Source organism: Ylistrum balloti, unplaced genomic scaffold (assembly GCF_031769215.1).
Source record: "Ylistrum balloti isolate Yb309-2 unplaced genomic scaffold, AGI_CSIRO_Ybal_v1 Utg370042, whole genome shotgun sequence".
NCBI lineage: Eukaryota > Metazoa > Mollusca > Bivalvia > Pectinida > Pectinidae > Ylistrum > Ylistrum balloti.
Window position 1 is genome coordinate 1,744,964 of NW_026782099.1, and position 15,755 is coordinate 1,760,718.

The 15,755-nt window shown below is 36.4% G+C and overlaps 1 protein-coding gene across 1 annotated transcript; it reads right to left on the minus strand.

Moving 5' to 3' along the window:
* Positions 1-10,441: 10,441 nt before the first annotated feature.
* LOC132549174 (D-beta-hydroxybutyrate dehydrogenase, mitochondrial-like) lies at positions 10,442-13,822 on the minus strand. Its single transcript, XM_060213094.1, has 6 exons — positions 13,636-13,822; positions 12,831-13,025; positions 12,143-12,295; positions 11,235-11,428; positions 10,757-10,996; positions 10,442-10,531 (listed from the first exon to the last, which is right to left on the minus strand). Exons 1-6 carry the CDS (start codon positions 13,820-13,822, stop codon positions 10,442-10,444), a joined length of 1,059 nt encoding a protein of 352 aa, XP_060069077.1.
* Between the last annotated feature and the right edge of the window lie 1,933 nt (positions 13,823-15,755).

The following is a 15,755-nucleotide window of genomic DNA, read 5'->3' on the forward strand; positions in this document are numbered from 1 at the left end:
AAGTGATGGTCAACATCTTTTCATTAATCTGATTACAATATACTTTTTTCAAGTGAGACGAGATTTATATTGTTATATCATTTCACAACTAATTTGTCAAGCTGTATACGATTTAGGTCGATCTAAATATTATTCCACAGTATATATTTTTATATTTTATTTATGTTTTCTTTAAGGGAACAATCTCATAATTTTACAATGCATTTCTTGTTATGTTCAGCTGTGATTTACAACAATTTAGGTATCATTCCTAATGATTAATCTTTTTTTGGGATTAGCAAGTGCCTCCGTGCTTTAAAGGGACAATATCTTCTTTTTTACAATACATTATTTTTTACATTCATCTGTGATTTATCTATTACTGTTATATATGATTAATTGTTTTCTATTGTTTAAAATAAATAGTTTCATAGTTCACAAACTTATAATTTTGTAGGCTTAGCATATAACCTGAAAATTGTGAAATATATTGTGTGGTTATCTGTGATATCTGATGATATATAGGTTTACAGTATTTTAATCTTTGCTTATTCGTCTATGAAAATAATAAACGTTTTGTGGAAATTACGGTTGGTATCGTTTGTATCTTTATGTCCCACATGATATATACATCATCAGACAATGGGCGTGTCAAATTACTTATTGTCTGCGGTCCGTCAGTTCCCCAACAATTGGTTTGGTTGTTATACTTCCGGAACTTCCACTGTAGACATAGTTTACTGAATATGTATGATCAGAATGGATCCAACGTGCATTTGACAATCTACATTGATTCAATGTCCAATGTTACCGCCTATAATCCTTTTGTCATTTTCATAATGTGATCGCTGTTTCTCAAGAAGTACCGAAGGGATTTTGTTGACTACAGCGTCCTTTAATGACCATTGTTGTTGATACGACGTTAAACAATATAAGCAAACTCTTCTATTATTCAAATGCCAGAGAACAATTAAAGGATTAAGTACAAAGCAGTCCTTTCTTCTCACTAGGAAAATAACAAGTAACACACCACAAAGCAGTCCTGTCTTCTTCTCACTAAGAAAATAACAAGTAACACACTACAAAACAGTCCTGTCTTCTTCTCACTAAGAAAATAACAAGTAACACACCACAAAACAGTCCTGTCTTCTACTCAACAAAGAAACAACCCCGGAAACAACCAGAAACACCACAAAGCAGTCCTGTCTTCTACTCAATATGGAAACAACCAGTAACACACCACAAAACAGTCCTGTCTTCTACTCAACAAAGAAACAACCCCGGAAACAACCAGAAACACCACAAAACAGTCCTGTCTTCTACTCAACAAAGAAACAATCCCGGAAACAACCAGAAACACCACAAAGCAGTCCTGTCTTCTACTCAATATGGAAACAACCAGTAACACACCACAAAACAGTCCTGTCTTCTACTCAACAAAGAAACAACCCCGGAAACAACTAGAAACATACCACAAAGCAGTCATGTCTTCTACTCAACAAAGAAACAACCCCGGAAACAACCACAAACATACCACAAAGCAGTCATGTCTTCTACTCAACAAAGAAACAACCCCGGAAACAACCACAAACATACCACAAAGCAGTCCTGTCTTCTACTCATCAAAGAAACAACCCCGGAAACAACAAGAAACATAAAACAAAGCAGGGCTACCTTCTATCCACCTAGATAAAAACATATCTCAAATCGGTCCTTTATTATACTCACCAAGAAAACATCCAGAAATAAATCATAAAGCCGTCTTGTCTTTGTGTTGTCGACATTCATCAAGGAATCTGTGACATCGGTAACATTCATTTTATAACAAGAATATTACAACAGACTATCAGATCAGTACTGTTTTGCATTGGTTAATACGTTCGGTCATAAGGGTAGTGCTGGGCTATAAAATGGAGAGGAAACTAACACTTCTCCAAAAGGACTGAAGGTCTAATAATCAATCGGATAAAAAAGGTGTCCTACAAAGAAACCAACACGGATAACTTTCCACTAATCTGTATGAAAAGCGTGAGTTCAATTTTCCATTTCTGGATAGCAACAGGTGTACATTCCCAACCTATGGTGTTTACATGTCTCAGCTGCTTCGCTATTTAAGGGCCTGTTTCCATTTTCACGATTGGCTTGCAAGATGTTGTCAATCTACTGAAAAACTCTTAGCATATGTTGATAGTTTTACGGACGACTGATATCACATTTAGAAATATTCTGTATGTTTGTGCTATATAAAGCTGGACGCGTTCGTTAGTTTGCTTCTTGGTTCCGTTGTTATATTATCATTGTGTTGACATGTATCTATTGTCTTTTTTTCCAAAAACAAATATCAAGTTATGGATAGGATGTGTAGAAACCCCGTTTTCCCCCACATTTGGCCAATTCACACTCCGAAGCGTTAATTACACCCTTTATAAATAACCATTCGGAAAAGTAGCAGAATTTATGGCTCAATGGTTCCAAGAGATCCCACAAAAACATTAATTTGTTACTAGACACATTTATTCGGATATCCCGTTACTTTTGTTAACATTCCAATTCACATTGATAGGATAATGTTATAAATTGAAATACCTAAATACCTACCTTTTGAGGTAACTAAACACTAAGGCTATCGACGCATTTTGTTTTACTGGACTCTTAGTGAATACTTTTTTCATACCTGACGTATTAAACCTTGTCCGGGGCATTGTTCGTGACGCATTTATAAAGGCTTTGTTCGAGACGAATGGAACCTTGTTTGTCACGTATAAAGCGTTTTTAGTGACGTTAGTAGCATTTTCCGTGACGCATTTATAAAGTCTTTTTTCGAGACGAATGGAACCTTGTTTGTCACGTATAAAGCGTTTTTCGTGACGTAAGTAGCATTTTCTGTGACGCATTTATAAAGTCTTTTTTCGAGACGAATGGAACCTTGTTTGTCACGTATAAAGCGTTTTTCGTGACGTAAGTGGCATTGTCCGTGACGCATTTATAAAGTCTTTTTTCGAGACGAATGGAACCTTGTTTGTCACGTATAAAGCGTTTTTCGTGACGTAAGTAGCATTGTCCGTGACGCATTTATAAAGTCTTTTTTCGAGACGAATGGAACCTTGTTTGTCACGTATAAAGCGTTTTTCGTGACGTAAGTAGCATTGTCCGTGACGCATTTATAAAGTCTTTTTTCGAGACGAATGGAACCTTGTTTGTCACGTATAAAGCGTTTTTCGTGACGTAAGTGGCATTGTCCGTGACGCATTTATAAAGTCTTTTTTCGAGACGAATGGAACCTTGTTTGTCACGTATAAAGCGTTTTTCGTGACGTAAGTGGCATTGTCCGTGACGCATTTATAAAGTCTTTTTTCGAGACGAATGGAACCTTGTTTGTCACGTATAAAGCGTTTTTCGTGACGTAAGTAGCATTGTCCGTGACGCATTTATAAAGTCTTTTTTCGAGACGAATGGAACCTTGTTTGTCACGTATAAAGCGTTTTTCGTGACGTAAGTAGCATTGTCCGTGACGCATTTATAAAGTCTTTTTTCGAGACGAATGGAACCTTGTTTGTCACGTATAAAGCGTTTTTCGTGACGTAAGTAGCATTGTCCGTGACGCATTTATAAAGTCTTTTTTCGAGACGAATGGAACCTTGTTTGTCACGTATAAAGCGTTTTTCGTGACGTAAGTGGCATTGTCCGTGACGCATTTATAAAGTCTTTTTTCGAGACGAATGGAACCTTGTTTGTCACGTATAAAGCGTTTTTCGTGACGTAAGTGGCATTGTCCGTGACGCATTTATAAAGTCTTTTTTCGAGACGAATGGAACCTTGTTTGTCACGTATAAAGCGTTTTTCGTGACGTAAGTAGCATTGTCCGTGACGCATTTATAAAGTCTTTTTTCGAGACGAATGGAACCTTGTTTGTCACGTATAAAGCGTTTTTCGTGACGTAAGTAGCATTGTCCGTGACGCATTTATAAAGTCTTTTTTCGAGACGAATGGAACCTTGTTTGTCACGTATAAAGCGTTTTTCGTGACGTAAGTGGCATTGTCCGTGACGCATTTATAAAGTCTTTTTTCGAGACGAATGGAACCTTGTTTGTCACGTATAAAGCGTTTTTCGTGACGTAAGTGGCATTGTCCGTGACGCATTTATAAAGTCTTTTTTCGAGACGAATGGAACCTTGTTTGTCACGTATAAAGCGTCGTCCGTAGATAAAAAGCATTGTTCGTATTGAGTTTATATGGTTTATATCGTTCGTGACGTAATGGGTATTGTTCGTGACGTATAATGTCTGTTCGAGACGAATATCATTATTTTTAAAAACTTTTTTGCACATTTCAGTGGCGGCGGGAATTTTATTTGTGAGTTATGACATCTTAATTGTGCCGAAAGGAACATCGTTTGTCACGTTTTGAACCTTGTTCGCCTCGCACTACATTTTCAGGTATATGACGTGTTGAATGAATATAATCGTCATTCGCAAAATTATTCTCATATATAAATAAAAAGAAAATACGGACAACATATCATATGGACACACGGTTGTACATTATTTCGCATCACAAATCAAGTGGCGTGCAGCATATGCAAGAGATTAATTAACATGATTCAGGTATTGGGAGAGTGATCTTGTCTCTTTGTATTCTTATGCTAAAATATGCATTATTTGTATCGGCAAGTTAACTATTCTTTAGAATTCGAGAGGAAGGTCAGATGATAGGAAATACGTTCTCGGGTCACGTAGATATTGGAAGGGAAATACTTTTGGAGATAACTGACAGTTTACATGCAGAAATTTCTCGGGTTAAAAATTGTTCTACCCAAGGATATAGAATATAGGTAGTTCTCAAATTAGGGTACCGTGTTCTCACGCATAAAAGTGAACAAGCTTAAACGAACTTGAAATGATTTAAAACTGCATTTCTAATTAAAGAGTTTAATAGTTTTTGAAGTTTAGAAAGAAACATCAATATATGGACGATGGAATTATAATAGTTCTGTAGTGTCTTAAAGAAATATCAGTGAATGTGACAAAGCCGTGTTGTAATTTAGGGTATATTCCGTAAATCGCATTTATAGATCTAGTTCCATTGAAGATGAATACCATAAATCCATTATCCGAAACTACCCATACAAAAAACTACAGTCATGGTACCTTATCCACTGTAAAACACAAAATGGCCGCCAAATTTTAAGATGGCCACTATTCGAAGCGGTTTTAAACGGTGTTTATATATGTTTTTGGGTGTGATAAATCCAATTCTGCATTTAGAAAAATCAAAATTGCTGAACATTATGATGATATAATTGGGATTACACTTTGTCAACATACAGGGTACGTAATATTAACTTCCATTCTGTGTTTTACAGACAATGTGAAGAAAAAACTGATTTACTTGTGTGTTGTTTGACTCAGGAAACGACTTGCTGTTGACGTACAGTTTCGATAGGTTCTTCTTTTAGTCCCTACATTTGCAGGCACACAACTGAGTATACTTTAGGCTGAAGCTATTGCATTTGCATCGTCCTCGGCATTCAGTGTTGCAGCCGCATTTTGTCAACTGCTCACAAGTCTGAGCAATAGGTGAAAAGGTTGTACAGAGAACTTGCCAGGCCTCTGCATCTTTTTGCTAGCCCCATTTGGCAGGGCTTTCAGTGTGCATTTTGCAAATTGTTGCCTGGCCCCATATGCAGGCAGCTTGGAAGGCAGGCCGTTTCATATGCTGAATGAGGGATGCGCTTGTCGATGGAATGGCATCATAAGAGCTTTGCTTCCGAGCAAACAAGTCCAATCTTGCCTCATCAATCTTTGCTGTTGTATTGTGCTTGTCAAACATTGTGATGAAAAACTTCTCAAGGATGTTGATGTCTGATTGGTTGGTATTGACTGAGCTATTTGAAGACAGTGCTCATTTCAGGGCAAATCTACCATGCTTGCCATGCATTTTTTTTTGCCTTTACCACGAAAAGCTGACACAACATCACAGCCAGTGAAGGTATGAAAGAACAACATACAAGTGTTCTTTTTTCTTCACCACCATATCATGAATTGGAAACCGCTTAATTGACTGACCCTGGCCAAATTCTACCCAAATCATTTCTAAGCCTGCAAAAAGACTGATTGCAACAACAAGAATATCTGTGTCACATGCCTTAATCAACACAGACTTCATCTGTTGATAGGCTGCATGAAGAGCATGTGTGAAGACTCTGGAGTCAGCTTCTTCGTGGTTGCACGGACTTAAGCCTTCAAGGCTGATGGGGTTGTTTGAAAGAGCCTTTTCTCCTTTGGTCACAACTATGACATTGTCGGGATACAGAATCACTATCTTGTCAGCTAGGAACCTTAAGAGCTCAGTCTTGTTGTCGCTGTCTCGCAGAAAGCTTTTCCAGTTGAATGGTAGTTTGGTTTTGTCTGTCACTATACGTTGATATCCGTTACCTCTCTTTGACTCTGTTTCATCCTTCAGACTTGAAGTCCAGTAGACATCAGATAACGATGTCTGTTCGCTCATACTTTGATGAGTATGTCTGGATCTTTGGAACTTTATCTTGGACAGCATACTCCTCTTGATTAGAATTGGTTCTCGAACTTCGCCTTGATTTTCTGTTGTTGTATGTTGGAATATGGAGATGCTGGTTCCACGACATGATGAAGTCACAGTTGATGAAGGATTATGATCAATGTTATCGATCGCACTTGTGCAGAAGATGCCTTTCCTCAGTTTGTGGGGGCAAACCACGCCTTCTTCAATTTATCTGTTTACAACTGCATCTCCCAACTGAGCTGATATGTCAAGTACTCGATCATATGGAATACAAGACCATGCTCATGAAGCAATTCCACGAGGTGTCTCTTTCTGGTCTTAGCATATATAGACATCCCCATGTAGACCAGAAATGGGGTTTCTCTATCTCTGGAATACCTTTGTGTGGCAGCACCTTCTTTGTACTTGGCAAATCAGTTGTCAGTTGTAGGTGCTCCATACCTTAGCTGAGATTTCATGTCTGCCCCATGCTCTATCATACAAACAAACCGAATCAAACCTGGAGGCAGGGAATCATACACTGTAGTCTCAAATATATTACCCTCAAACTTAGACTTGTGTTCGACCATGTGTCTGCGCAATATCTTAGCCGCTTTGGCAACAATAATTACATCAGAATAGGATGATGCTTCTGAAAAGAATGGACCAATGTCTTTTTCAAATGCCAGAAGTATATCTCACCCTTTCTTGTAGGCTACAAGTCCTAGTATCTCTGCCAAACGCCTCTCTTTTAATCGGGTCGAGTTCACGTCAGGTACGTCTTTCCCAAACTTCTCAAGTCTCCCCCTCTAAAGACTAACTAATTCTGCAAGTCGGAACACAGTGGGCTCATGACTGTTGTTGTTTGTCTCAATGACATAGGTCAGAAGTTCAGAGAACATTAAAGAAAATGCTTCCTTTTCTTGAGACGACTCGAATTTTTCGTTGTTCTCGCCTGCAATGTGTGCCCTCTCTCTGTTAAGCAAGAACAGTGGTATTTAAGTTCCAGGGCCACCACATCTCCACTACTCAATAAAGCCAGAAGCTTACCATCATTAAGTTTACGAGGGCATTCATTGAGCCTCTCATTTAGCTGCATGGTCATGGCTCTAATGTTGGTTCCATATTTTCACTTAAGAAACACCACTGTACTTCAATGCTAGTCCTTCGCAACTTTGAGTGTCCTTGACCAGGAACATTTTGAATTTCAGCTGCTCTTTTAGTGGCACGTTGGAGTTTGCAGTTGCTCAACATTTGGCGACAATTTTGGTGATACTTCGCACTGTCTCTCCTTAATGTATCCTCAATACCACCTCCAATCTGGATGGTTCTAACCTGATGGGCAACAGGTTGGTGGCCTGAAAGTGTGGTATGTTTTGGCTATCATGGAATAGCCATCAGAACAAAACTCATAACGGGTAGGGGGAAACCTCAACTCCTCTTTCGTATCTATCGGACAGAGGCAACACTTCCTCCAATCAGTTTTAGTCGCGTAGCTCAATGGATTATCGACGGACATATTGTATTATACACTAAAGTATACTACAAACTTCAGTGAGTACATCACTTGAACAGTTTACAGATAGTAAACTACAAGCCGATACTGAAACCTATGCTGCGTCTTACAGCAGTGATGTCACCAGTGTGCCCTGATTGTGCTTTGACATCTCTTTTATGAAATAACACAAACCAATAGAGCCTGACCACAGCATTTTAATGAATGAATATGGATGTTGCCCTTCAGCTTAATTCAATATCAATAGCTTATGAAAACGCTAATTATGAGTCATATAATAGCGGCCATCTTCAAAACTGGCGGCCATATTGGAATTCAATTGACACCATTGAGTTTTTCAAGTCAGAATACTTTCATTTTGATGTTTGAGTCATTAACACATTTCTGTTATTCAAGTTCTACTTCAAAAACCATTTTTCATTTTTTTTTTTTTTTTTTTTTTTTTTTGCATTTGACGAGGCGGCCATCTTGAAAACTGGTGGTCATCTTGGATTCTCAGCTGGATAACGTACTTTTCTGAAAAAGTACATCCTGAAGATCATTTGTGCCAAATTTGGTTCTTGTATCACAAAGTGAAAGATTCGGAGGGAATGTTGTCTTAATCTGCCCCACTATCAGCACAAGCTGCGATCCTTGCAGGTTTTTATTTATCATTTAACTTTCCCACACGTTTATTCAGAAAACAAAACAAATGGTATCTAACATCTATGGTAAAGTATTTAAGGTTTGTTACTACATAGCTCTGTCTCTCGTCCACTGCCACCTTGTATACCGAAACCTATTGCATATTACTCTTTCCCTTATGTTGTTCCCTTCTTTGGATGTACCAACGATACCAGAGGATGTGGGTAGATGACAATGCATTCTGCTCATATGATGCAATTTGGATATAAATAGATATATAAGTATATATCTTTTTAAGATATGGACAGAACACACATAGTAATAACTTTCATATTTAAAGCCAATTCGATATAACCTTTATTTAAAAGAAAATCACATCAACGACCAAAGGACTTACACATATGAAAGTTCAACCAGTCCCCTACTGAAATTGTTATCTTGAAAAAAGAAAGAAACAATTTAAGAGACAAATATGAAGTAGATTATACATTACGAGTTTTTCTTTACTTTTTTCTTGACCTGTTGTACTGATATTGGTGACTTTGAGATGTTGCTAAACGGAGCGAGCTGGAAAAGCACACTGTATTTTTTGGTTATTTGAACAATTCGAGAAAATTTGTAACTGCCTTTATGTAAATTCTATAAAGAAAATGAGGAATCTTTGTTATGAAGCAAAAAAATGCCATTAAGTATTAAAGATATCCGACTCTTAACGTGCGTGCCAGTGAGAAATTATCAGAAACTTAACAGGAATGGTTAGTGCAATGTCCAAACGTTGACACCGTAGAAGCAAATTATCTAAGACTTATAACGTTGATTTCCTGTGGCACATATACGACACCTGTATCACAAATAGTTGCATGCATTTAGAAGCATGGAAAAACAAGACATGCTTTTTCTGTTACTACAAGAATACATGCATCGAACAATAACCAGTATTTGATAGTATGATACAATCAAACATCCTACGTGTTCTGAACATTCAGTAAGTGTACGTTACACTGGTTATATGATGAAAAGTCACACAAATACTGCTTTTACTTATAATGACTTTGTAATTTATCCTGCATATAAAATGGTATTTTCTCGTGACTTTTTTCCAGCATGAGAGTGTGCAGTTCTGTGTTTTATCAAGTGCATTATCTGTGAATAACCATGTCTGGTAGGTGTGTATAACTTATCTAGTGTTGGCTTCCTTGCAGTGGAGCATTTACACAACCTTGGATATATGATAATTGCTGGAGTACTCAGCGCAGACATTAAGGATACTCGAAAACTACGTAAGAAAGAGTCAAAGCGACCTAATCAGTATGCTACTGAAATAATTAGTTACATCCGGTGTAAATGTCTAGGAAAGTTACTGAAATAATTATATGACATCTGGAAAAAAAGTCTTGGCAAGTTACTGAAATGATTCTTTACATCCGGTGTAAATGTCTTGGAAAGTTAATGAAATAATTGCTTGACATCCGGAAAAATAGTCTTGGAAAGTTACTGAAATAATTACTTACATCCGGTGTAAATGTCTTGGAAAGTTAATGAAATCAATCTTTTACATCCGGAAAAAAACGTCTTGGTGAGTTACTGAAATACTTACTTGACATTTGATATAAACGTCTTGGTGATTATCAATCATGATCTTAATTAGTCCAGATGCTTCAATGTTGTTTAAAAAATAAAAAAAAAAAAAAAAAAAAACAATATTTTCTGATATCTAAATGATATGATCGATGTTGATATTGCATTTGGTGTTTTAATATGGGTCCGATAATATGACCAGTCACTTTTACATGTAGCAGCACTCTAACGTGGAAACCTGGAGCATCCGGTCATCAACTCAACAATCCAGTCGGAAATAAATTCTGGTAGGAAGTTATAAACCCTCGCAAGTATCTGTACTGACGAAAACAAATTAATAAGTAAGTTCTTGAACAGTGATGATTCCATTTTTCGCCTTTTTCGAAGCAGGACAATGATAACGTCAACACACTATTTATAGGTAAAACAAACGCTATTTAGTATGACAACACAAAACACAATGCATTTATTATTGGCGACCATGATTGATAATATCTACGTGCAGTTCGACAAAATAGAACAGTTGTTATGACATCTTACCCCTAGTTTGTCCACGATAGAGAACGATCCACCGATGAGATAGCGAGCCTTTGGAGTTGCAGCAATGATGGCGTCTTCTATAGCATTCATTACCTTATCTGCTGACATCGTCCGATCCTTTCTCGATTCTTTCTCCATTTCTTGGTAAATTGCGTCAAAGTACGGACGTCCGTAAGTCTGTCTGACGTCCTCAGAGGCCTGTTCCCACATGTAGTCTACCTCCTTCTTTATTCGTTTCACCTAATCAATACGATTTGGGAATTGCATTATGACCAAGATTATTTTGGTATTTTAGTTGGTAATAATACTCCAATCGACAACACCATTCATGATCAGCAAGCTGATCCATCCATATGTTGAAGAACTTTGCTCGTGGTATCTTAACAATAGATAATCAATTAATTGGCAAGCAGTTGATATCTTCAGTGCAATGTAAGGAAACACAATATATTTTGATTGAAATAGTTCTTGGCATCACCTGTTTCTCACCAGTAATTGACGTGGCTCCGTCATACTGTCCAGGCTCCACAACTGAGACGTTCACTTCAAACTTCTTCATTTCAAGTCTCAGAGAGTCGCTCATAGTTTCTATTGCGTGTTTGGTAACGATGTATACGGAATCACCTGGCCAGGAATACCGACCTTTCACACTAGACAAGTTTACAATTCGTCCTGTAAGACAGAGAAATAACAGAATTAAAAACCTTAAGTTCATGAAAATAAACACGTACATGGCTGTAACAATCGCCCATGATTATGGAACATAACAAACACAGGTAATCACTAATTTGAGTTTGACCTGATTTTGCTGTAATTTTGTCCTAAGCTGTAATAATAGGATCAATCCGAAACTTTCAACACTTGTATTGATATTGTATTGTCATGTGACCAAAATTTCATTTTGGATAAATGTGCACATGCAAAATCTGTATTTGATTTAACTAGCTGTTATGCTTAGCAAAGAAAACAATGAAAATTGCGACAAACATCGCTTAAATCTACCAAAGACTTCCAGAGTTATACTAAAGCGAAATATGAGGAGTACCTGATCAACGAAAAAAGTTGAAATTAGTAAGTTAATCAACATATAGGATAACTTTAATCAACGTACTTCGAATGCGAAAATGGAGTGTTCTTGTTAAATACTTTAAAACGTATGTGATATTTACTATGAAACCGTGATAAAATGGTTTCAGATGATGAGGCGCATTTATATGTCGCACCATGGCAGTTCCGGGCAATAGAATACCTTGCATGCACATGCACATGCAAGTTTCTACCTTTAGACTTCAGAATTAAAGCATTTCTTGACGTTTGGCTTTCGGATTATAAGGTATTGGGATTATATTCCATATCTTTTGACTTTCGATTCAGAGGATATCTGACCTTTTGATTTCCGGATCATAGGAAGAAATCCTCGGATGATTCGAATCATGCCGTAAAGGTTAACTTCAGCACATTTCTTGTATTGGTCCACAGTCGCTAGCTCGACATCAGCAGGAAAATTAATTCCCGCATTGTTGACAATGGCCCATAATCCTGATTAAAATGTACTAAGCATTATAATGACATATATTTATCTTGTAGCCTATGAATATTCCATCTCACCTGTAGATTAGAGGAATCCTTAATATTCACATTCTGCTTTCGGGAAGGAACCATAAATAATGTATATGATGGATGACGAGTCTTCTCTTATTTCTAAAATATGCATATTATACATATATAAGACTGACTGACAAATATCTAGATTACAAACAGGACACAACAAATGAGTTTTTTCAACATAAAATGTGTGTCATTAATTCAAATCACAAGATTGGAAAGTAAGAAAACAAGGTTGGGAAAAGAAATCACAGATATAGTATAAATAACAGCATCAACGGCGATATTCGCCTTATCAATCACAATATTTAAAACATAAATCAGAAGTTTTAAGATATGTATTTCAACATTTGAAATACTAATCACAAAAACTATAATATGAATTATAATATAACATAAGTTGTATTAAATTGTAACGTTTGATATTTGTAAGATATATGTAAGTCACATAGGATATTATAACCAATACCTTGTCCGGTCACTTTAACGTATTCCAGAGCATGACTAATGTCTTCGTCTTTAGTGACATCGAGTTTGATCACGTGAAGTCTGCCTGAATCACGTGCCTGTAAAGTCTTGGCCCCTGTACTTTCCTCTCTGAGGACCCCAGCATATACTGTATATCCCCAGTCATCAAGACTCTTGGCGAGAATGTGGCCAAATCCTTAAACATAATCAATGGTTGAAAATCACTCAAAACGACTAACGTAGTAAAACCCGTAATGAAGTTGCAAAGGAATTCTTAACTGAACATTTAAAATCTATAAATGACGTACAATGTAAATAATGTTGCGTGTTAAGAATGATTAACCAATGTTATCACATTGTTAGAGTTTGTATTAACTTGGATATTATAGACCAAAAGAGTTTAACTACTCATTTCATCCACAATTGGTTTCCCTCTCTGTTCCAGTTCTGCCGTTTATGTTTATTTTGGAATGGTTGACATAAACGTGAATGGCGAATGAATATGACGTCACTCAATTGCCATGATGACGTCGCTCAGCACGTGATGATGAAGGGATGTTATTATCTGGGTATGACTGATATATTGCCTTCAATTAGTGAGGTAAAGAAGAAGTGAATTTAAATTGATATATGAAAAACATGACGGGAAATCTGACGCCAGATGAATTATAATCAGTCAAGTGATAGACAACTTACGTGGACGAACCATGTCATTAAACACCGCCGTCAATATCATGGAAGAGATTTTCAATTAATGGAAATATTTGCAAAAATTGTATCGACTCGTGGTGCGTGGACAATTTTACCTGTATCACATCCTGTGACGAGAACACCTTTACGGCCAATGTCCAGCTTGTGTCGGAAACTGTTACTGGTCAGTCTCAGTGTACAATAGACCAGTGAAATTACCAGGAAATATTTCCAGTATATGAGCACAGAATACACTTGAAGCGAGATAAAACACAAAACACAAGTGCTTTCAAACGATACCATATTGACAGGAAGGTTGAAGATAAGTAGGACATTGATAACAGATAATACTTGGACACAAAGTAGATAAATGGCATAGTACCAAACAATTTTAAGTTGGGACAAACGACAAAGCCTGTCCTGATACACAACAGCAATTTTATGAAGTAAATACAATATTAGCTCCTCACTTATTTTTGCTTAAAATATAGTATGCATATTATGTATATCAAATGTAAACTTTCTTTACTTTTCTTATTCTTGCTTTTTTTTCACTTAGGAACGAAATTGGTCTGTACGTTTTTGGAAGGTCAGAGTGACCTTTCTGATAAAGTGGAATAATATGACCAAGTTTCCAAGAAACAGGAAACTGACAAGGATTCATTAGAGTCGTCAAGACCAGCAAAAGACTGAAAATATCTATTCAGAATATCACATTTATCATTACCACCAAATACTGTTTTATTAGACCTATTATCATACAATGGTTGAATATAAATATTTTTTTATAAACATTGTTATCATCTTCCAGTAAGGCCTAGAGCTATTGTCAACGTCAAAAGTTTCATAAAAATGCTCTCTCGCATACGTGATCATGTTGCTGACCTTATTTCTGGCGTTTTTAAAACTTGCAAGGGACAACCCTGTCCTTTTATTGATACATGTATATACCGTGCGCATTTCTAATTTTCATGTTTTCTTATATCACCATTCATCCAACATTTATCATTTGGTCTCACTGTTACATCTTTCGTACGTACGTATTTTTCAAATATTTTCAAAATTTCACCAGTAAGCTTTTTACACGTATTATCAATACAAATTTTATCTCTGAACATTTCACCCGACTTTGTAATAGTATTTCAGATTTCAGCTTGCAAATCTTCAATATTTGATTCACTGTATAACATAACCATATCTAAAATATTTTTTCACCTTGTACACCACCATACCCTATTCTAAACTGAAGAAACGTCTTCGTTCTTTTATTATAAATATATGTTTATGAACTATACTGAAGCGTATTTCGTAAAATTTTTGTCCAAATCAACGAAGAATTATACGCAGGACGAAATCACAAAAATGATCGAGTTTTTGGTTGACATCTTCGTTGACTTTGGTGGTAAGATCAGACTACTTCCATACCTATGGGAATAAACAGCGCCTCTCTGTTGGCTGGCTTGTTTTTGTTGTCCTACGAGGCTGAATTTATTGACGAGCTTATCAAAACAAGTCGCACATACCTTGCAAAGTTGTTTAATTAAGTCGTTTGTCATGTTGGTATTTTTTTGATTTCTTTAAATGCATGAGAAATAACAATATCGACTGTATCACTGATGATAAATGAATTTATTGAACTTAGTTAAATTGTGTAACTCTAAGTAGGGTTGAAATAACTTAAATTGTACTGATCAAGTATATCTCACAACTGGTTTATACGGCTTGATAGCAGATAAACGTTTAAATCGACTGTTATAAGCATGTTTGGAGAAATATCAAAAGCTAGATCTATTAAATGTTTCGAACGATCTTAGAACCCAGATGCCGCATTTTGCCACGAAGGCCTATAACCCACTGTATACTTTGTATCATACAAAACTTATTCTACCCAAACAGTTTCAACATTCACTATTCCTAAGTCCTGCCGTCGTTTTAGAGTAGAGTATTTTTGCATCAATTATGATATTACCACTAAAAGCATTTCTGTATATTTTTTTTAATATAGTATAAAAAAAAAAAAAAAATCCAGCAAAACTTCCGAGTTTGAAACTGTTTTATCTAAATCCGTTTCCGTTAAACATAAGATATCTACATCTTCAGTAAAATTATCTAAAAAAATTCATTTTATTTCTTAAACTCCTTATGTTTGAATGCATTTTGTAAAGACCATGATCAGATAGACTGGTGTTAGGTTAGGTCTCATCATCGGCTGATAGAGTGTAGTAGTCTACAGGAA

What these genes read in the sequence shown, in the direction of transcription:
- LOC132549174 (XM_060213094.1), bottom strand. Translation starts at nt 13,822, where the DNA reads ATGGTATCGTTTGAAAGCACTTGTGTTTTGTGTTTTATCTCGCTTCAA. An exon ending in CAATTACTGGTGAGAAACAG is followed by an intron (nt 10,997 to 11,234) that starts GTGATGCCAAGA and finishes CGTATTGATTAG; the next exon opens with GTGAAACGAATAAAGAAGGA. An exon ending in CTATCGTGGACAAACTAGGG is followed by an intron (nt 10,532 to 10,756) that starts GTAAGATGTCAT and finishes TCGTCAGTACAG; the next exon opens with ATACTTGCGAGGGTTTATAA.